The sequence below is a fragment of the Mytilus galloprovincialis genome, chromosome 11, assembly GCF_965363235.1.
Source record: "Mytilus galloprovincialis chromosome 11, xbMytGall1.hap1.1, whole genome shotgun sequence".
Lineage (NCBI taxonomy): Eukaryota > Metazoa > Mollusca > Bivalvia > Mytilida > Mytilidae > Mytilus > Mytilus galloprovincialis.
In genome coordinates this window covers 11,279,439-11,302,265 of record NC_134848.1, presented here as the reverse complement: position 1 = coordinate 11,302,265, position 22,827 = coordinate 11,279,439, and the positions used below count along the sequence as shown (strand labels likewise).

The window sequence follows — 22,827 nt, the reverse complement described above, 5'->3', positions numbered from 1 at the left end:
TAGAGAAAGAAATATTACAAATATTAATTCTTTCAAATACAAAATAACAGATCATTTATTGAAATCAACCTAGCTGTATAAATAAATAATATAAAAAACTGATCATGTCATCATGTTTATTTTTTCATCACATTTTATCAAGTTGTATTGAACATTATTATCACACTTGACTTTTTATGCTAATGTATGTATGCAATGTACTAGTATATGTTTGTGTTTTGTTTGATTTTTCATTTCGAGGGCCTCAGGGAAGATTAGTTATATAGCTAACTGTGTAACCCTCTTAAAATAAAGTATTGTTGTTGTTGTTGTTGTTGTTGTACCCAGTAAGTTCATATTAACGTATGGATTTGTTGGTTTTGGGCATTTTAAATGATTACAGTGATAAATTAATCAAAATGAGGAGGTGACACAAAAGGAGGTTCAATTGATTTTATTAAATAAAACCAAAATTATTAGTTGTCAAGCTAACTGGTCAGATTTTTTATTTTAATTTAAAACAAAATATAAAGTAAAGTCTAATATCTGATGGTATTATTTGTAATCATTTTACAATTAGTTATTCTTAACAAATCACCCAAAGGCATATAACGTATTGATTTAATCATATACAGTAATACTAAATCTACAATCTATTAACATGTGATATGTACAAAAGTCATGTAATGGTGATATGAGTCACGTTCCATTATTTCAATTGTAAAACAGATACATTTTCATTAATTTATAAATCTGACTATTCGTTGTACTTGTATTAAATTGAAGTTTTGGTTTTAAATCATTACAATTGAAAAACGAAAACGCCAACGGCATGTTTTGAATGTATAATATCTGATCAAAACCTTAGACGAAGTAAAATTTCTTTGCAACACAACGATATAATATCTTTACCCGCTAACTTTTAATTTTGTTCACTTTTCAGAAATTTCTTAATCGTAAATCATTGCCTATTGAATTTCATGATACACTACTTTATTGCGTAATAATGTCAGATGAAATGATTTGTTTTGAATGTCAACTTACTTTTATCATCTATAACCTATTAGAAGAATAACTCAATTGAATAGCTTGTCGTTTTAATAAAATCCCCGTTAACCCTACCTTTTATTATATGTTCAATTAATGGTACATGTATAATTTGCAGGAACCCAATGCCAGTAATCTGTTTATTTTATTGCTGGAAAAATTATCCTATCACAGAGTTGTATTTCTATTGTATAATAGAAAGATTTGCAAACATTTAAAAAATCATGACATGGCGTCATTGAGTCCGAGGTTGCTTTGACAATTGTCGGCTCTTTTTTCGAACTTGTTTGATCCTTGGGGTACCAGCGCGTAGGATATATATAAAACATATGGAAAAGGCCATCCCCAGTTTATGTTTCGAATTCTATATAAATCATTTGCATGTGCATACATTAAAAAGAGGGGAGAAAGATACCATAATAAGTATACTCACAAAAAAAAACTGAATTCCGAGGAAAACTCAGAACGGCAAGTTCCTAATCAAACGGGAAAAAAAAATATCAGACACATCAAACGAATGGACAACAACTGTCATATTCCTGACTTGGTACAGGCATTTTTGATGTAGAAAATGGTGAATTGAACCTAGTTTTATAGGTAGCTAAACCTCTCACATGTATAACAACCGTATCAAATCCATTATATTGACAACGATGTGTGAACAAAACAAACAGACATAATCTGTAAAAATGATACAGCATTCAACGTTGTTTTATTATCACTATAAAAACAAACTGATATATAAACAAAAATTTCCATGGTACAATAAGACAATCACACAATGGTGGAATGTTTAAGTGCATAGCCACATCACATACAAGAAAGAAACACAAAAAGGCACACAGACAAAGCACATTAGTAAAAACGAAATACAGACATTAGCATAGAACAAAAACACAATGCTTGAATGTATAAGTACAGGGCATCGTCATAAGTAACCAAGAAACACAAAAGGGATACATAATCAACACCAAGCACATTGAAAGACAAGAATACAAAAAAAATATCATAGAACAATAAAACAATGATGGGATTTATAAATGCAGAGCCACGTCAGATAAATTCCACATAAAGAAAAGACTAAACAGTAAAAGTAATATTCATAAAGACAAATAAGAGAATACTATAACACGTCATTTAGAATATAACCAAAGTCAGTATCCAGCATCTATACTCCAAGACCATTGTATTATTTGTGAAGTTTGAACGGAATAAAAATCAACAAGGTCTTATATCTTCTTTCTTAGAAAGATGACAAGACATTTTTTGACATACCCCTGGTTCATTACCTTTCTGCTTAGACACTGGTAACGCTTTGCAAAGTCTGAGTAGTAGCTGCATGCTCTTAGTTACCAAATAAGTGGGGAGATTGATATCCCATATGCCAGTGAGGTTAGTATAATGCTACTAAGGTAGGGGGAATTGATAATTTAAGACTTAGAATAGATGCTGGTACTGATATGACCGTGTATATGAAATTCGAAGTCTAAAAATGAGGCGGAGGAAGCAGTGTCTTTAATTTCAAGTTTTAGGGTATATATCGAATCCAATAAGAAAGGTTTGGATTGGTAATTGAGAGAACATCATCATAATGTATGAATGTGGAATCAAATGACCTAGCTCCTACTATCGTCTTGTATTTGACAAGTGTCTGAAGGAACTCCGATTCTTATACAAATATTCAGAGGTCGGCAAGGAGAGGCGCACAGTTCGTTCCTGTAGGAATGCCGATATTTTGTTGAAAAAATCTACCTCCAAATTCAAATATGTTGTCATTAAGAAACTCAAGTATTCTGATTACTTGTTAGCTGTGTAACATGTTTTATAGTTTTGTTCACTGCAAACAAATATGTCGTATGGTGTCTCCAAGTAATCAATTTATAGCGTATGCTACCGTTTTTATGCTGAAAATCATTGTTGATTTTTTCTTAATTCTACATGGGGTTGAAAAATCAAAAGTTTTGAAAGAACTTATTTAAAAAAAAAACATCAAGTTTTAAAATTGTCCAGAAGTTTTTTTTTAGAGTTTTTAAAAATCTACACATGGTTTAAGTTTCAAACATATCTATGTATAGTGGATTGGGAAACAACAAATGAACAAGTTGTGTAACTTATATTAACCCCTGTCCACATTGCAAGTGTGATTGCTGCCGTGTTAATACCACTACGCGAGTAAACAGTTTCACAGTATTTTTGAAGACCCTCTCTTTCACTGCAGAAAGAATATTTGAAAGTCTAATAGACAATTCGAACACGCAGATGAGCCGGCAATGCACCGTTGTTTGTACGGAATTTTGTGAATTTTTTTTCAATGTTGTCTTCGTTGAAAACACGAGGGACTTATGATTCGCCAAAATCTCATTCTTGTCAAATCATATGTTTTTATATGTGGGATTTCCTGAGTACTAATTTATTCCTAACTCATTAACAAGCCATTCGTAGTAGTACGATTTACATACAGAGACAATAAGCTTTGTCCGTAGGAACAAACATATAATTATCGTTAAAATAATGATAAACATTTCACAGCCTCCAAACAAAAGACAACAGCAGTCCATGAAACTCAACATTAAACCACAAATCCAGATGTTTAACCCGTCATGCTGCCATTGTAAATACTAATACACATTGTCTGTTTAGATATCGTTACATTTACAAACCTACCCCAGCAAACACTAAGGATAACTTCATTTATTTTTCTGGCTGAAACCAATATTTATAGTCATCAATGAGCCCCTTCGTATAACTTCAAAAAGTGATACCACCGTTGTAAATAATTTCTTACATAAAGATATGAATATATGGAGATGTAGTGTTATATCCAATGAGTTAACTGTCCAGTCGAATGCAAATGAAGTGGATTTAAGCAACTATGCACATGGTGAGAAAAACAATCGAGGGATAGTCAGGTATAAAAGGCCCCGACAAGGAAAATATTAGACCATTAAAATAACTGCATTTTCTATAAAAGCACACTTGCCGAAAAAAGATAAACGTTGTGTGGTTTGGAACATGTTTGTTAGCGCTGAACCCTCCCAGACCTGAGACAAAGGCGTAACAACACAAAAAAAGGACAAACTTTAAAGATCAGTTCAAAAAGACTCAACTCATTATATCGACACAAAGCAAAAACATAAAAATGTACCGGACGTGAGAGGGTATTCATACATCCCAAAACAACAACTAAAACACCGCTATTACTTACAGCTAGTTTAAAGTCAATATAGATGAATAAAGGAATCATGTAAAGAAGACTAAATTATGAATCAGTTCACAAGAATGTATTGTAAAAACGCCATAAAAATTTAGAGACAAATATGACCTTGATCAAAGTATATATACAGGTATTGTCATTTTCAATTCTTTACTTATTTCTGTTGTGTGGCATTTAAGTGACAAAAAGTCTACTGGGTTCATTTGTTTCACATTATTGTCCCAAGAACTCGGTACTGTGGTCATTTGGCAACTTTTATAAATCGCAGAAAGGGATTATATAAACAAAGACAAATTGTAGTTACTTTTCCTAATTTTGTCAGATCGTTTGGATATTTTGATTAACATTATGGAAACTCACCAAAGCTTCAAGGTTTTTATAAATGAATTAAGTGTCGAGATTTGGTTATGTTATCTGTAAATTTGAATACCGACAGCAAAACACCATATACTTGTTCAAAGAAAATGTAATTATTATTGGTAGTAAAGCTTTGATTGATTGTTGTTTAAAGTTCAGTGACAAATATCTAACAAATTGCCAAAATGTTAACTCTATCCAGTTCAAATATACGTAATATATATACTGACCATTTACCGTATACCAGTAAAACTTACACTAATGTCATGAAACAATAACCAGGTACAGACCTTTGATTTTTAAAAGGGTAGAGGTTTGGCACGATAACGTTAATAGAGGTCTGTTCATTAATCAAATGCAGTTCTATAGAATGGACGGGAGCTCCTATTCCTATATTACATTTGCCCTTTAAAACACTTGTTTATTAAGTACAAGTAAATTATTAAAATGCTACGTGGATTGTGCTTGGTATCAGATTTATGATTTAGAGATAATGAATCTAAATTTGAAGAAATGTATTATGGTATTCAACACATGTGTTTATCGTCTCAATTGGATGAATGCGATAACGTCCAATGAAGTACGTAGATTTCGTACAAAAATTAACTTTGCAGGAAAATATGAACTGACACAGGCTTTTAATTTCAAAATGAAAACAATGCAAACATACATTGTTTTTTTCTAACTGCAAATAAGCGAAAGCTTTGAAAGTCCAGACACATAAATTTCAGAACAAAGAAATAATAATACTTTTAGACTTTCGATGAACCAATTAAAGACAATGGTAGTGTGATATATAGAATTGTTTTGCTAAATGAAAATCTTTAAACCATTTTTTTTTTATACAAATGATGATGAATGTAAACAAGCAGACATACTTTTTATTTTGTACAAGAAGATAAAGACGAACCTTAAAATGAAGATACAAAGAAAAAAGAGTAGTATAATGTAAAAGCCAGTTATTATTTTTAGTTATACGTTTTGAAGTCGAATGTACCATTACAATGCTTTTATTTATTCAGGTGCAACAAAGTTATTTTTAATACATATTCGATTAAACAAATAAAAGAAAAGGCGTTCATAGAATGAAAATATCCTGACATTTACAAACAAATTACAGAAATACTTTTATTTTGATTCCAACATTTTTTTTTCAATATGAGTTAATAATGATGTGTTATCAGACAAGGTAACTTTTTGATTTCTAAACTTCATGACGAGTTGAACATGAAAATGCATATCTATATGCATTAACATGTTTCTGATATGGAAAGCTCTTCAAAGTTCTACGTGGAATTTCGTGTTGATGTTTGTGGGTGATGATGGCCTCTAGACTGCCTTATACATGACTACTTGAATTGACTTGTGTCCGTCATTGTGAGCTCTTAGTAGTACTTTATAGGTAGGACATGTCTAATTCATGCTTAACTTATAAATGTGCTATACATGGCTGCTCATGTTGATACTTGTCCTTCATGATAAGGTCTACAAAGCACTATACACGGGTGCTCTCATTTACGGCTGTCCTTCATCATGGGCTCTTCTTGGCACTATACATGGCAAATCGCATTGACATTTTTCCGACATTCCTCAGTCTGTCCTACTGAGATGTACAAGGCACTTCATTGCTATTGGTATTGACGTTTGTCTGTCCTTGTCAGCTCAACATGACATTACAAGGGCTATTCGCATTTTTGTTGTCCGTCATGATGAGCTCTACGATGCATTCAAGATAGCTGCCATCATTGACGTATAACCGTGCATTTGCTCTACATAGTAATACACAGGGCTTCTTGCATTGACGTTTACAAGGTACTATTTAAGGCTATGTGCATCGACTTGTATTCGTCATGTATAGGTAAATATGACTTTTGTTACTTATCATTAGACTTTTTTTACAGAAACACTTGTAACTATTTGGTAAAGAAACACTTGTACTTTGTAAAGGATCACTCTGATTCAAACAAAAAAAATCTCTGAGACTGACATCATCAAGATGCTTGATTTCTTGATTGACACCATATTTGTGACGTTCGGGGAACGTGTTTTTCAACAGCCTTTCTGCATTCCTATGGACACGAATTGTGCCCATCTTCTTGCCGACTTGTTTCTTTATTATTATAAGGCTGACTTCATACATGAACGTCTTAGGAAGAAAGATAAGAAGTTAGCAATATCCTTTAACTCTACGTATCTCTATATAGATGATGTTCTTTCACTAAACAAATCAAAATTTGGTGACTATGTCGAACGCATCTCTCCCATTGATCTAGAGATACAAGATACAACATATACAGTTTAGTCGGCCTCATATCTTGAATTTCATCTAGAAATTGACAATGAGGGTCGATTGAAAACAAAACTTTACGACAAATGAGATGATTTCAGCTTTCCAATTGTGGATTTTCCATTTTTAAGTAGCAACATTCCAGCAGCACCTACATACGGTGTATATATCACCTATTGATACGATATTCCCGTGCTTGCATTTCCTATCATGATTTTCTTGATAGAGAGTTGTTGCTCACAAGGAAGCTATTAAATCAAGAGTTCCAAATAGTTTAGTTTAAATCATCTCTTCGTAAATTTTACGGACGCCATCACGAGTTGGTTGACCGTTATGGAATACCCGTTTCAGATATGTTCCTTACATCGTAACTACAATCCCCTTCCCTTTCATAAATGTGACCTACCGAATTAGACTATTTACCGGATTTGTTATCTTATTAGCAACACGACGGGTGCTACAGGTGGAGCAGGATCTGCTTACCTTTCCGGAGCACCTGAGATCACCACTAGTTGTTGGGTGGGTTCGTGTTGTTCATTCTTTAGTTTTCTTTGTTGTGTCATGTGTACTATTGTTTGTCTGTTTGTCCTTTTCATTTTTAGCCATGGCGTTGTCAGCTTATTTTCGATTTATGAGTTTGACTCTCTCTCTAGTATCTTTCGTCCCTCTTTTGTATTTCTATCAACATTTTTATTTTCAGTGTAATGATAAATTATCAGACAAGTGATCTTCTTGACTTCTAAACCTCCACAATAAGCGGAACATGATTCTACATGGCTACGTGCATTAACGTGTGTCTGACATGATACGTTATTCAAAGTTCTACATGGCATATCGGATTGATGTTTGTTCGTGATGATGAGCTTTAATGCTCGCAATGACATTTGTTCGTCATGCCACGTTCATGTATGTCCTAATGAGATCAACATTGTACCGTATGGATATTGATATTGGCGTGTGTCTGTGCTAATCAGCACAAAATGACATTACACGGGGCTACTTGCATTGATGTTTGTCCGTCATGATGAGGTCTACGATGCGCTATAGATGGCTGACATCATTGATTGTATGCGTCAATATTAGCTCTACATGGAACTATATACTAAGGCATATTGCATTGACGTGAGAATGTCATGCTAAAGTTTACATCGAACTTCACAAGGCTGTTTGTATCTACGTAACTGAACATATATGAAATCGTTTTTTTGATTGAGTTAAATCATTCCCATTGATATTTTATAGTGTCTATTTCCATGTTGTGCTGTTTCAGAACAGGGAGAAGGTTTGGTACCATTAACACGTTTAATCCCGCTGGAATTGTTTTTCACCTGTCATAAGTCAGGTATCTGATGTTGAGTGGTTGTCGTTTGTTTATATGGTTCATAAGAGTTTCTCGTTTTCGTTTATTATAAAGATTTGACCGTTGGTTTTCCCGTTTGAATGATTTACACTATTAACTCTTTGGGCCTTTATAGCTTGCTGTTCGGTGTGAGCCTAGGCGTCGTGTTGAAGACCGTACCTTTACCTTTAATGGTTTACTTTGATAAATTGTGACTTGGATGGAGAGTTGTCCCATCAGCACTCATACCACATCTGCATAGACGAAAGACGATATTTCAATATACAACCGTCAGGGAACAAATGGAGATTGACTTTTAAAGAACATGACTAGACTGTTAGAGGGAGGAGGTATATCTCCATATGATATTTATTGAACCAATTAGACGTTAAAAGTAAAACTTAACTACTGACTTGGAATCTAAAAAAAACAACAAAAAAAAACCTAAAAACCCTATCAGCTTTTGGACTGTATGGAGAAAATAAGAGAACATAATTAGATACTGGGTCTTTTGTCTAAAAGGTTCTGCATTCCAAACATCTATGTCAACTGTCTCTTTGACAGTCAAAATTCACCCCTGACTAGGAATTATTCAAAAATCAAAACACTCCCTCAAAATCTTATCAGCCTTTGTACTCTATTGAGAAAATAACAGAAATTGATACGATAACTATGTCTCCTCTCTAACAGACACTGACCTAATGTTCCAAACAGCTATGTCAATTGTCTCTTTCACAGTGAAAATTCACTCCTGACTAGGAATTATTCAAAAGCCGAAACACTCCCTCAAAATCCTATCAGCCTTTGAACTCTATTGAGAAAATACAGAAATTGATTAGATAACTAGGTCTGCTCTATAACAGACACTGACTTAATCTTCCAAACAGCTATGGCAATTGTCACTTTGACGGTTATATGCATACAACGTCTACTAATTCTGATTTGACAAGGATGAAGTATACCTTAGTATGCACTTTGACTGGCATCTCTTGGTTAACTGTAGGGGTGTGTGTTAGCTAAAATAAAGTAAACGTGTGTTGCATACTGAAGGGTAATCAAGGTTGTACCTGGCTGTGGTGGCTGTCATAAAATATATTACAAAAACACATGTTGCATTGTAAATGTTTTAATTTATTTAACATCAAAATATATGCATATGTACAATAAAATCATTGTTGATATTCGGATTCCTTTAGTTCATCTTTGAATTGCTAATGAACCATTTCGCAGCCTTTCTTACTTTTCGAAATCCATAATTTATAGTTCATTAACATAAAACAGTCATTTTGAAAGCTTGGAACTAAAGTGGTAAATATAGTTTGTTTATATACTGTTATTTTGCTGTTCTTAATAAAATTGCAAAGTCCATACCACATAGTCATAAAATTGAGAATGGAAATTGGGAATGTGTCAAAGATACAACAACACGACCGTAGAAAAAACAATAGCAGAAGGTCACCAACAGGTCTTCAATGTAGCGAGAAATTCCCGCACCATATCGAGTTTTTTAAGCATCATATTTACCATGCCTTATATTCAACCTCTTTTTTGCATACTTACTCACTTCTTAATATTGTTTTACCTGTACGAATTTAATGACCACGATGACTGTTCAATTAGATTATGTCCTTCATTAGAAACGGTTGGACTATTTCTTTGTAATCCACTATTTACAACAGAACATTGTATTAGTTACCAAACATTTCTTTCAAACTTTATATTACATAAAAATAGATTTTTACTTGTGTTTGTTTTTCAATTAATTTTTTTATTGATTTTTTTCTGACAATCAAATTGTGAAATCAAATTTATTTATCTTAAACAAGAGGTAGAATCATTCCTTTTTTATTTCACTATTTACAACATCAAATATATAACACAATCAATACATTTTTAATGAATCTGCAATAATAACACCTTTGACTAAAAGGTGTTTCATAAGTTTATATATCAAATACTATCAAAATTGATGTTAAAGACCAACATTAGATGATTACAATTCCCCAAAAAATAATTAACTCTTTTATCTGAGACATTGACAAAAATAAGTTTGACAGTTTGCAAAAACAGATAGAACTATCGCAGAAATTTCTAACTAATTCTTGAAAATTAAACTGAAATAATAATGAATGAATGATCTATTTATCTTGAACTTTAGAATTTAAAATAAACATAAACTTATCAAAGGCAGATAATTTTCATAATTATATCGCAAGTGAAAAGAATGTCATTGTTCACTAGTGATTTGAACTTTGATACTACATAGTATGTATTCATTTATTTTTTCCGGTTCTAATTTTCGTGGTCAGAAGAAAACTTGCATATTCGTGGATATTGGAGTTCGTGGTTTTGCTTTATTCTTCATAAAACCCTTTACAAAATTTGTAATCGTTTGTACATTTAATTTCGTGGTTTACTTGTATTCAGGAAATCAATGAAAATTGGTATCAAAAGAAAAATAATAAATCCAGAATTAGCAGAAAGAAGTAAAAAAAAAAGGTTTAATATAAAGCTAATAAATATTTCCATTCTGAATAATTGTTGTTAACTAGATATTTTGTATTACAAATAAGAATCACATTTAAATTTAATGACAATGAAAAAAAAAAGCAATCGGTATTTATCAATTATACCAATAGTTAGTATATAAAGGCAACAGTAGTATACCGCTGTTCAAAATTCATAAACGCTCCATGTTATGAATAATCCAACAACAAGTTTTATAAAAAGTACGTTGATTTAATACGTATTATGTTTAAGAAGTTAAAACAGTAAAACATTTCTAGCAAAATTTAAATAAAACATAAAATTACATTATGGAACAAAAATCCTACTACATGCACTGTTGAGAACATAATACAACACAACGAGAAATCATAACAAAATATGTATACATGAATATCTTTAGACAAACATATCAATTATCTTTTCATGACAATGTAAAAACAAAAGTGTATCAAATTGTTTTACATGGTCTTATCGGGGCCTTTTATAGCTGACTATGCGGTATGGGCTTTGCTCATTGTTGAAGGCCGTACGGTGACCTATAGTTGTTAATGTCTGTGTTTGGTCTTTTGTGGATAGTTGTCTCATTGGCAATCATACCACATCTTCTTTTTTATATCACACGATAAATCTGGTCAATAATCCAACAGCAAAAGTTATAAAAGCAAAATTTGTGAACTTACGTTACATGATGTTCGTGTACAATAGGTACATGTACAAAACATTAATATAACAAAACCAACATGACTGTATGAAAATTGAATCCTACCACATGCATCATTTACTACATAAATGTAATACAGGAACACGACAAAGCATAACCAAATATGTAACCTTAATTAATATAACGAATGTGTACAAAATTTAGAGACACACATATCAGTTATTATTTAATGACAATTTGCAAAAAAGTCTTATCACACGATCAATCTAGTGAATAATTCAACAACAACAGTTATGATAGCAAAATTTGTTAACTTAATTTACTAGATGATTATGTACAAAATAAAGAGTTTAATAGAAATCTACATTGATAGCCAAAAAAATAAACAAACCAATAAAAAAATAATCATTAAATGACACAATGTAAAAAGACTTATACATATTATGTACATAAAATAGAATACAGCATATCAAACTTAGGTATGTCTTGTCTGTTCTTGGTAACAGCAAGACAAAATAAATGTGACTTTAGAAAACAATGACATATTCAGCAACAACTAAGTAATGATAGAATAACACTGTTTACTGAGTGTGTTATATATAAAAATAAGATTGGTATATTAAATCATGAGACAACTCTAAAACAGTGACCAAAAAAGTAAGCAAATATAACTCAATATACAGCCTTCAACAATAAGCAAAACCCATACCGGAAACAAATATATATAAGACCCCGAAATGATAAAATAATGTTGAACAATTCAAACAAGCAACTGACGGTGTGATTTATTTACCACACAATAACAGCAAAAAAAGATATAATGTACAACACCAAACGACAACCACTGATATAAAGGTAAATCAAATACGTCTCTTATGTTCCTGTTGAGAAAATCAAAAAGAAAGAAATGTGACATAAGACCACAATACACAAACTAAAAACAACCAACTAACGATAAAGTTACAACGTTTACTGAGTGTGGTACAATTATATTCGTCGGCATCAGACAAAAGGTTTCCTACACATCAAATGCAAATATGTCTCTTCTGTTGGTGATTAAAACGTCAAAACGAAATAAATCTGACTTAAAACAATAATAAAATCTGAACACAACCAAGTAATAAAGAATAACAATTATGTCTAACGGTGGTATATATACAATTATGAACTATGGTTACATTGCAAATTAGACAATTCACCACAAGAGATCTAATGACGTATACAGTATGCAAATATAGCTCCCATTACAGCCGCTTACACTGAGTAATACCATAATGCATAGTAAACAAACAGAAATATTGTATACAGACACGAAAGAACACCCCAAATTTACAGTTATATTTAATGGCATCAACAGAATGGTTTTGCTATATGTGATTTATAAATAAAGGCAACAGTAGTATACCGCTGTTCAAACTCATAAATCCATGGACAAAAAACAAAATCGGGGTAACAAACTAAAACTGACGGAAACGCATAAATATAAGAGGAGAACAACGACACAGCACTACAATGTAACTAACACACACAGAAACGGACCAAGCATCAGACAAAAATCCCACGAACATAAGATAATAACAATGAAAAATAACAGGTAAATTATAGTCAAACTAAAGCACAAAAAGTTAATATCATTGCAATGTTCACTGAGTGTGAAACAGTTATATTAATTGGCACCAACATAATGGTTTTACTGACCAATAAAGGAAATATGCATCAACTTGGTACGAAAAATATGATTTAAAAAAACAATAAAAAATTAAAACAAATATGCAATGATTTATTGCGATGTTTACAGTATGGTACAGTTATTTCCGTTGACAATATGTCTATCTGTTTATTGATATGAAATGAAGACGATATAAATCTGATTTTAGAAAACATTGAAGAACAAATAAACAATAATAGAATTGCAAGATTAACTGACTGTGGTACAGCTATATTTATTTGCATCTACAAATTGATTTTACTGCACATCAAAATCAAATATGTCTATTCTGTTCCTCGCTATACAGCCAAGACAGTATTCATGGGAGGTATGTCAGTAGATATCTAAATGAGACAAACATGATGGGACGAAAATCAACCAATATCATAATGACACAGAAGTAATATGATGAATAACAAAAATATATCAACCACTGACAGCCATAATGGGTTGAATACCAACAGATCTCAAACAGACAGAGAAGCGTGGGGTGAATAGCAGAGTCAGAAGTAATTTGATAAATAGCGGTATTTATCAAAGAAATAAGTTAGCAAGTCATAGGACGAAAATCAAGGTAAATACAAATTTGGCAGAGATATCAAACATAGACAGACTAATGGAATGAATATCCAACATGGGAAGAAGAAATTAAAAAAATGCAGTAAATATCGAACAACGACAGACTTAATCGGACGAAAAGCATCAGTTGAAACAACACATCCTAACATCATTGAACATTTTTACAAACGTCAATCCTTACCTAGATCAACATTTGAATTCTTCTTCTTATAAAGTAACCTCACTATATCAGTATGTCCCATCTGAATTGCTTTAACAAAAGTGCTACAACCATTTTTGTCACATAGATTAATATTGGGATTCCTTTCTAACAACAACTTTACTATTTCAGTATGTCCTTCCTGACAAGCCTGCCTTAGTGGACTACAGCCATTTTTGTTACATAGATTAATGTTAAAATTCTTCTCTAGCAACAACTTTACTATATCAATATGTCCTTCGTAACTTGCCCTCTCCAAAGGACTACATCCATATATATTGTCACAGCGATCAATACGAGGAGAATTCGCTAACAACAACTTAACTATATCAGTATGACCGTCCTGACTTGCTATATGCAATGGACTTCAACCATCTTCGTAACAAAGATCGATGTTAGCATTCCTCTCTAACAACAACTTTACTATTTCAGTATGTCCTTGCTGACTTGCAATCAAAAGTGGACTACAACCCTTTTCGTTACATAGATCAACGTGAACATTCCTCTCTAACAACAACTTTACTATTTCAGTATGTCCATTCTGACTTGCATTGTAAAGAGGACTATATCCACCCTTTTGACAAAGATCAATATTAGGATTCCTCGTTAACAACAACTTTACTATTTCAGTATGTCCTTTTAGACTTGCAATGTTCAGAGGACTACAGCCATAATTGCTACACAGATCAATGTTAGGATTTCTCTGTAACAACAACTTTACTATATCATTATGTCCTTTGTGACTTGCTATGTGTAGAGGACTAAAGCCATCTTCGTCACATAGAGCAATGTTGGCATTCCTCTCTAACAACAATTTTACTATATCAGTTTGTCCTTCGTGACTTGCTATGTACAGCGGGCTACAGCCATTATTGCAACAAATATCAATCATTATGTTAGAATTATTCTCTAACAACAACCTTACTATTTCAGTATGTCCATTCACACATGCTTGTCCTAGTGGACTCCAGCCATCTTCGTCACATAAATAAATGTTAGCATTCCTCTCTAACAACAACTTTACTATATCAGTTTGTCCTTTCTGACTTGCTTTGTACAGCGGGCTACAGCCATGTTTGTCACATTGATCGATGTTAAGATTTTTCTCTAACAACAACCTTACTATTTCAGTATGTCCATTCCCACATGCTTGTCTTAGTGGACTCCAGCCATCTTCGTCACATAGATCAATGTGAGCATTCCTCTCTAACAAAAACTTTACTATTTCAGTATTCCCTTCCTGACTTGCCATGTACAGAGGACTACAGCCTTTACAATCACAAAGATCAACATTAGCATTCCTCGTTAACAACCACTTTACTATTTCAGTATGACCTGCGTGACTTGCCATGTACAGAGGACTACAGCCTTTACTATTACAAAGATCAACATTAGCATTCCTCGTTAACAACAACTTTACTATTTCAGTATGACCTTCTTGACTTGCTCTGAACAGAGGACTATTGCCATCGTCGTCACATAGATCAACATTAGCATTCCTTTCTAACAAAAACTTCACTATTTCAGTATGACCTTGCTGACTTGCCATGTACAGTGGACTAATGCTATCCGTGGTACATAGATCAACATTCTGATTTCTCTCTAACAGCAGCTTTACTATTTCAGTATGACCTTGCTGACTTGCCATGTACAGTGGACTAATGCTATCAGTGGCACATAGATCAACATTATGATTTCTCTCTAACAGCAGCTTTACTATTTTAGTATGACCTTCCTGACTTGCCATGTACAGTCCGGTGACCCCATCGTCTCGACATTGATTCACTACTACATCATTTTGAAACATCCACTGTACCATATCTATATAACCATGAAAACAAGCTCTTATCAATGGGGTATCACCTGATCCAAAGTGCTTTTTTGGTAACACTGTATCATTGGCACTGGCTAAAGTTTCTTGTTGTGATTTGTCCAACTGTTTTAAGTGCTGTAATAGCTGTTGTCTAAATACCGGTATTTTCATATTGTTATTTTCGAATACAACTCTCACTGTTCCTGCTGACCAGTCCTTTATAAACCTTTCTAAATATAATTCAAAATAATCATCTGGTATTTCAATAAAGAAGTCTATGTTACTGTTCTTGTCATCTGGTGATTTCCTCCACATGAAGCGTTCATGTACTAAATCACTTTCACCATGGTCTATTAAACACTCTATCATTTTTTGACCAAAGTAATGAGCAAGGAAGTCGAACAATTTATCATGTACAGTTTTATATTTACCATTTTGTTTATGTACAAATGTACCTTCTAGTGTGTGAAGGGACTCGTTTAGTTCTGACTTGGAAGTACTTCTGTTCAATCCACAAGCCTCACACGTGTCTTCCAGTATTTGTCGTTGTTTTTTTGTCACTCTGCCCTTTAACCATTTGTCTGTCAGTTGATTATTTAAGAGAACTACTAAAGCTAGACTGCATATTTTATTCTTTCCTTCAACACCGCACCGTCCTAAACAATCTAGCTCATTTTGATAGACCATAAATGGATATTTAAAAAAATTCTTAACACCTCCATGCTTTTTTACGTCATATAAAGAGCATAAAAGTGGAAAAAAATCACTTTGTTGTGATAATTTTTCAAGATCTTTGAAGTTTGAATCAATATAAATGCGTGCCAGACTTTCTTTTTCTCTAGCTGTAAGGCATAACTTATCTGACATTAAATTACATTCACAGGTCTTAAAAGGTTCTAATATATTAAACTTATCATCTCTGTAAACTTGTAACCTACAAGATACAATAATCTTACAACATTTGTCTGCAATAATTGTTTTAATCACAGGTAACAGTTGTTGCCAGCTTTCAATCTGTTGTTGGTTGGCAGTAAAATTTCCACAAATATCATCTATGATGAAGACTGTCTGTTTACCAGGTTGATAATAATCTCTGATATCATCCTGTTTTCTTACTGGTATTATTTTGTACCCTTCCTTTTGTAAAACTAGTGCTGTGTGTCTTGCAATAAAAGATTTGCCTACTCCTGATGGTGCAGTTAAAGTCAAACAACTGTTTTCCTGTAAACACTCAAGGACGTGCTCACTTGCTCTTGTAGACACAAACATATTATCCTTTATTTCCCATTCTGTTATTTCGTTTTCTATTTGGTCTGAAAAATATTATAAAGTGTAGCTAATTAGAGATAAAATAATGACAATTTATATTAATTTAACTATATCATAATAAGCAGGCAATTAATAGTGGATTACGTATGTTGTGTAAGTTGTTTCATATTTTGACATTATCGTCTTATCGTTGAAGGCTAGATGACGACCTGAAGTGTAATACGGGGTTGACTTTGTTGGCATCATTTGCTTCTTATTTTAATAGCATTATAATTGAAACTACCCAAGACAATGATATTTTCTTTTAAGATACAAGGATATTGTCTTGTCTAACCATGGGAAGGTACTATAAGATATAGCTTATTGTAAAATCATTGAAAAAAACATATAAATACATGGTTTATACTAAATTTAAAAAAACATACATTAAAATGTTCCATATTAACATCAATTTATTTAAATATACGGTCAAAAGTAAATGACAAAAAAGGTTATAACAATATACAATACCGTAAAAAAGATACAACCTTCATACCGAATGTCGTAAGTCTAAATTAAAAAAAATAAGTTTGTGGACGATGATGTATCGTTGGTCTACTGCTATGACTATATGCAAATATAAAAAAAGAAGGTGTGGTATGATTGCCAATGAGACAACCGTCTACAACAGACCAAAATGACAGACATTATAACAACTATAGGTCACCGTACGGCCTTCAACAATGAGAAAGCCCATACCGCATAGTCAGCTATAAAAGGCCCCGATATGACAATGTAGAACAATCAAACGAGAAAACTAACGGCCTCATTTATATAAAAAAAATGAACGAAAAACAAATATGTAACACATAAACAAACGACAACCACTGAATTACAGGCCCCTGACTTGGGACAGACACATACATAAATAATGTGGCGGGGTTAAACATGCATGTATATGTCAAATGTCCTTAGTATGTTATCTACTTTATACGGTTTGCCATTGACTTTTGATGTTTTTTTTATCTTGTGTTTAACAAAAAAGAAAGCCAAAAAAAAAAAACAACAACAGTGATCTCTGGCCTTCATTGTGATGACATATATTTAAAGTTTATTTAACAGTTCTGGAAACTTTATTTATTATTTAATTAAAACTAATAGTTCTTTTAAATATTATTACCACAGTCTTTTGTTGTCAAGATATAAAGTTTCAAAGCATATAAACTGATAATATACCTCTGATATTCTTTGGTATAACTTCGTCCTGCTCAGTTTCCATTTTCATTATTTTCTCTTTAAGATCAGAATGTTCTTCTTTTTCTACAATAAAGACAGATTTTAGATCCATTTGATTAAAACACCACGGAAATGGAGTACCAAACTTTTTATGGCAGTGATATGTTAAAAAAATTAAGATGATGTGACATGATTGCCAATAAGACGAGTCTCACCATAGTCCGGCCGATCGGTTAAAATATTGCTCAAATAATGAGGAAAGCACCAAATTTGGCATGATGGTACAATTTAGTGTGCTGAGCAATATATTCTCAACATTCAATATGGCGGCTTATTTCAAGATGGCTGCCATACATTCTAAAATATTTTCCAGTATTGCACAAACCAGAGGGGATTGGATGCTGGAAGCACAAAATTGAATATATTTGAAAGACTTGGTGTACAAGATTTTGTTTTGATCTATCTTTGAAATTCAAAATGGCGCCTTTTGAAAATGGCCGCCTTGAATATAAGCAAATATTCATTATTGAGAAATGACCTTGATTTAAGCATTTTATTGATGTACAGTGTCATTTAGTCTCTGTCCCAGTTCTGTCCTTTTTTATTTTGCCTAGCTTGTCCTTTCATACACAAAGTTGTAGCTTTCATAAAAAGCAGCAGTAGTAGCTTTCATTAAAAGCTTCACTATATTTTGTCTTGCGTCACACATAAAAGCTGTGATTTGGGATTTATCTGCCCTAAGATATTATTCAGTGCCTATCTTATTTCTTGAGTCGCAATATTTCGAAATTTGAGATATTATACTGTGAAATGAGAATTATTCAAACACATTTCAGTGAAATGGCAGGAATTGAGGACAACATGGACAAGAACATTGAAATGGCAGAAACTGAATCAATTGGGGATATGGAGAAACCCACAGCTGAAGACGCTTTAACAGAGTACAACTCAGAAATGAATATTAAACAATTGTACCAAGAATTTTTAGCAGATAGGAAATATAATGCTCAAAGAACAGCTGAGATTTACCGCAATATAAAACAAAGCGAAGCGCGAATTGATAAAATATGTGATGGTCTCATTACGATGCATGCTGAACAGAAAGAGGCAATGAATATTAATAACGAACAGATGGGAGCAATATCTTAGCAACTCCAGCAGTCTGAAGACAGGATAGACCACAAGGCTAGTGGAAACTGCTTGGCGGAATTGATGGTCAGACCAATAAGATATTCAATATTGTGTTGAGACGGATCGGATGGACAAGCTGGCAACAATTGAGGAAGGAGACGCAGTTCAATTAAAAAGTGCACTTGAACAGAAGGGTACCTTCCACCAAATGGCAATTGTTAAAAGTGAATAAGTGGACAATCGAAATAAAGAAGTTAAAATTCCTGCAATGGACACATCATCTAAGCCAAAATTTGACCATAGCCTAGTACAACGCAAGTTTTCCAAAAGTACACAACAAAATCCCTGCCTTGGGTCTTTCCAAAATTATTGTTCGCATGAACCATCAACCGCGGCAACTTCTTAGGAAGAAAGATAAGAAGTTAGCAATATCCTTTAACTCTACTTTCCGCTATATAGATGACGTTCTTTCACTAAACAATTCAAAATTTGGTGACTATGTGGAACGCATCTATCCCATCGAATTGGAGATAAGGATACTACAGATACAGTTAAGTCGGCTTCATATCTTGACTTACATCTAGAAATTGACAATGAGGGTCAGTTGAAGACAAAACTTTACGACAAAAGAGATGATTTCAGCTTTCCAATTGTGAACTTTCCATTTCTAAGTAGCAACATTCCAGCAGCACCTGCATACGGGGTATATATCTCCCAATTGATACGATATTCCCGTGCTTGCATTTCCTATCATGGTTTTCTTGATAGAGGGTTACTGCTCACAAGGAAGCTATAAAACCAAGAGTTCCAAATGGTGAAGTTGAAATCATCCCTTCGTAAATTTTACGGACGCCATCACGAGTTGGTTGACCGTTATGGAATAACCGTTTCACAAATGATATCGGATATGTTTCTTACGTCGTAACTACAATCCCCTTCCCTTTCATGAATTTGACCTACCGAATTAAACTATTTACCGGATTTGTAATAACATAAGCAACTCGACGGGTGCCGCAGGTGGAGCAGGATCTGCTTACCCTTCCGGAGCACCTGAGATCACCCCTAGTTTTTGGTGGGGTTCGTGTTGTTTATTCTTTAGTTTTCTATGTTGTGTCATGTGTACTATTGTTTTTCTGTTTGTCTTTTTCATTTTTAGCCATGGCGTTGTCAGTTTGTTTTAGATTTATGAGTTTGACTGTCCCTTTGGTATCTTTCGTCCCTCTTTTATGGAAGGTGTCTTCACCTAAAATCGAAAGTCCTATGTTAGGGCCCTTGGCCCTGCATGAGACAGTTCAAATCAATCAACAACCTCTATTTAAGAAATACTAGAAACCACTAGTATTAATCAAGGATACCAGAAAAAAGCTTATGTGTCTTCTTACGCACACTTACCACCTACGATGAGTCAATAATATTTGGTTCAGGGCAGAACACCATAACAGAAACAATTAGCTGCAAGAGGATCATATGAAGTTTCTTTAATGGTGACTGCAGTGCCTACTTACGGTGTCATCCCCTGCGAGTCAATGGCAAATCCTCCTCCCACATTTATCATCCCAATTATGACAACCTCGTTAGCCCATGGAGCTCTAACAGGCTTCTCAAAACAACACTGACCGATCCAGGAAAGGGCAGAGGAAACCATAAGAGTGTGGCAACAGCTCTTCTTCGGACTCCTCATTTGAGAGAGAATATACCCGATGGCAAAAACGTCTTGGTGCAAGAGACCGGAGCCGAAGCCCACAGCTCCCAAAATGCAATTACTCAATTGAAGAGGATCATTGGCTTTGAGTACGATTGCAAGGTAACACTGATGATGATTCCAAGACCTTAAGAAACGCATTGGAGCAACGCTTCAGCAAGAAATACGATCAAACCAGATTGGAACCGAAGCATTAAAGACAAAGATGATGCAGGCATGTAATAGAGAGGAACCCAAAAACATTCAAAATGGCGTTAAAACAATTGAAAACCTCAAAAGCTAACCAGATGGCGATATATGGATCAAAAAGTGCCAATTATATCCATCGGCAAGTCTACTTTGCTGGTGACGCAGTATCACCGACCGATAAAGGAAATATGAGCAGTCCTTTGGAAAATGAGGTGCATAACCTTATACAAATTGTCAGAAAACTTGCTTTCAACTAATCAGCATAACCGTGGATTAGCCGATCAGTATAACCTTGGTCCTTCTGATCAAATAATCATGGAAGATCACCAGTTCAATGGAAGATCACCTGATCAATATACACGTGGAAGATCTCCTGAGCAATACAATCGCGGTAGCTCGCCAGATAGAAATACATCCAGGTTTACTACCTATCTACCAGTAACACCCCTAAAGCCAGAGATTATAAAGTCCCTACGGACAACTGTTAGTATTTTCAGGTTCAAACTCCAGAAATCCCGGTTATTTCAGACAACGGTCATCTTCACCAGGATACAGAGCAAATCAAAGCGCAACCCCAACAATGGAATCTTTAAACAGTAAAAGTTCGGGCCATTGGGCCAACACTCGACTCCCAAGTGTATTTGCCATGAAACATCATCTCATCACAAAATCGACTCTCGACATTGATAGAGTAAACATACCATGGGATGTGTGCAAAGTGCCATTGACAGACGATGTTATACATAGGCTAGATATTTTGAACACTCTGAGTGCAGTGATAAATCTGAGTACTCTCACACTTACCATCAACAATAAAGTGATAAATGCAGCATTTGTTAACAGTAGAAACGAGATTTCAACTCAGCAAGTTTGAAACAAACGAACTATCATAGTTCCGCCAAAATCAGAAATGACTGTTACCATTAAAACTAATAGAAGTGCTGACCAGGAGTGCATTTTAGGACCATGCTCGCTGACTACTTGCGAATTGGTTTCGCACGTAGTTGGCAAGGAAATAGTTGCCCCTTAATCATTTTAAATGATGGAAATAGTCTAATCCGCCGGCAGAAAGGTACACCTATTGATTAAAAAGAAAAAAAATGACGATGTTGTGGGTACGACAGATGAAAACGCGACAAGTGACGTAAGAAAATGGCGGCCATATTGGAATTTTCAGAGTGGGTCCATAGCTGAAATCAAAGGGTATATAACCAAGAACTACTGTGCAAAATTTCATGCTTTCCTCATCAAGTGAGCAATTCTGTTCTATATCTGCACCAATCGGCCGGACTACCAGAGATAATGAGGTATAAGTAAGCAGCTATAGGTCATCGAATAGTCTTGACACATGAGCATAACTAAGACCAAAGCTTCAAAGGGCATTGACACACAAAGTTTGAATGTAAAATATTCAAAGGAGAAACAAATATAGCCGGCCAACCCTACAACTAACATGGAAAAGTGATGTAACAGCAAAATACTAAAACAAGAGGATTCACTCATCGAATCGACATACATTATAAACAAGGTATTAAATAAAACTGGAAATCAACATCAATTCTAGAAAACCTCCATTTCTTCTTACCTCTTAATTTCATGGTGTTAGTTCAATTATTTTTTAATTTGATGT

The 22,827-nt window shown here is 33.8% G+C and overlaps 1 protein-coding gene across 2 annotated transcripts in view; it reads right to left on the bottom strand.

Moving 5' to 3' along the window:
* Positions 1 to 12,748: 12,748 nt before the first annotated feature.
* Positions 12,749 to 22,827, bottom strand: part of LOC143051646 (uncharacterized) — a 45,972-nt gene continuing 35,893 nt past the window's right edge. The window contains exons 5-7 of one of the 2 annotated variants that reach the window (XM_076224543.1): positions 18,176 to 18,259; positions 15,511 to 17,004; positions 12,749 to 15,411 (exon numbers count right to left, since the gene is read on the bottom strand). In XM_076224543.1, coding sequence (XP_076080658.1) covers positions 14,246 to 15,411; positions 15,511 to 17,004; positions 18,176 to 18,259 — 2,744 coding nt within the window. In that variant the 3' untranslated portion in view covers positions 12,749 to 14,245. Of the gene's footprint in view, positions 17,005 to 18,175; positions 18,260 to 22,827 lie in introns of both variants that reach the window. The other variant, XM_076224542.1, reaches the window with a different exon arrangement.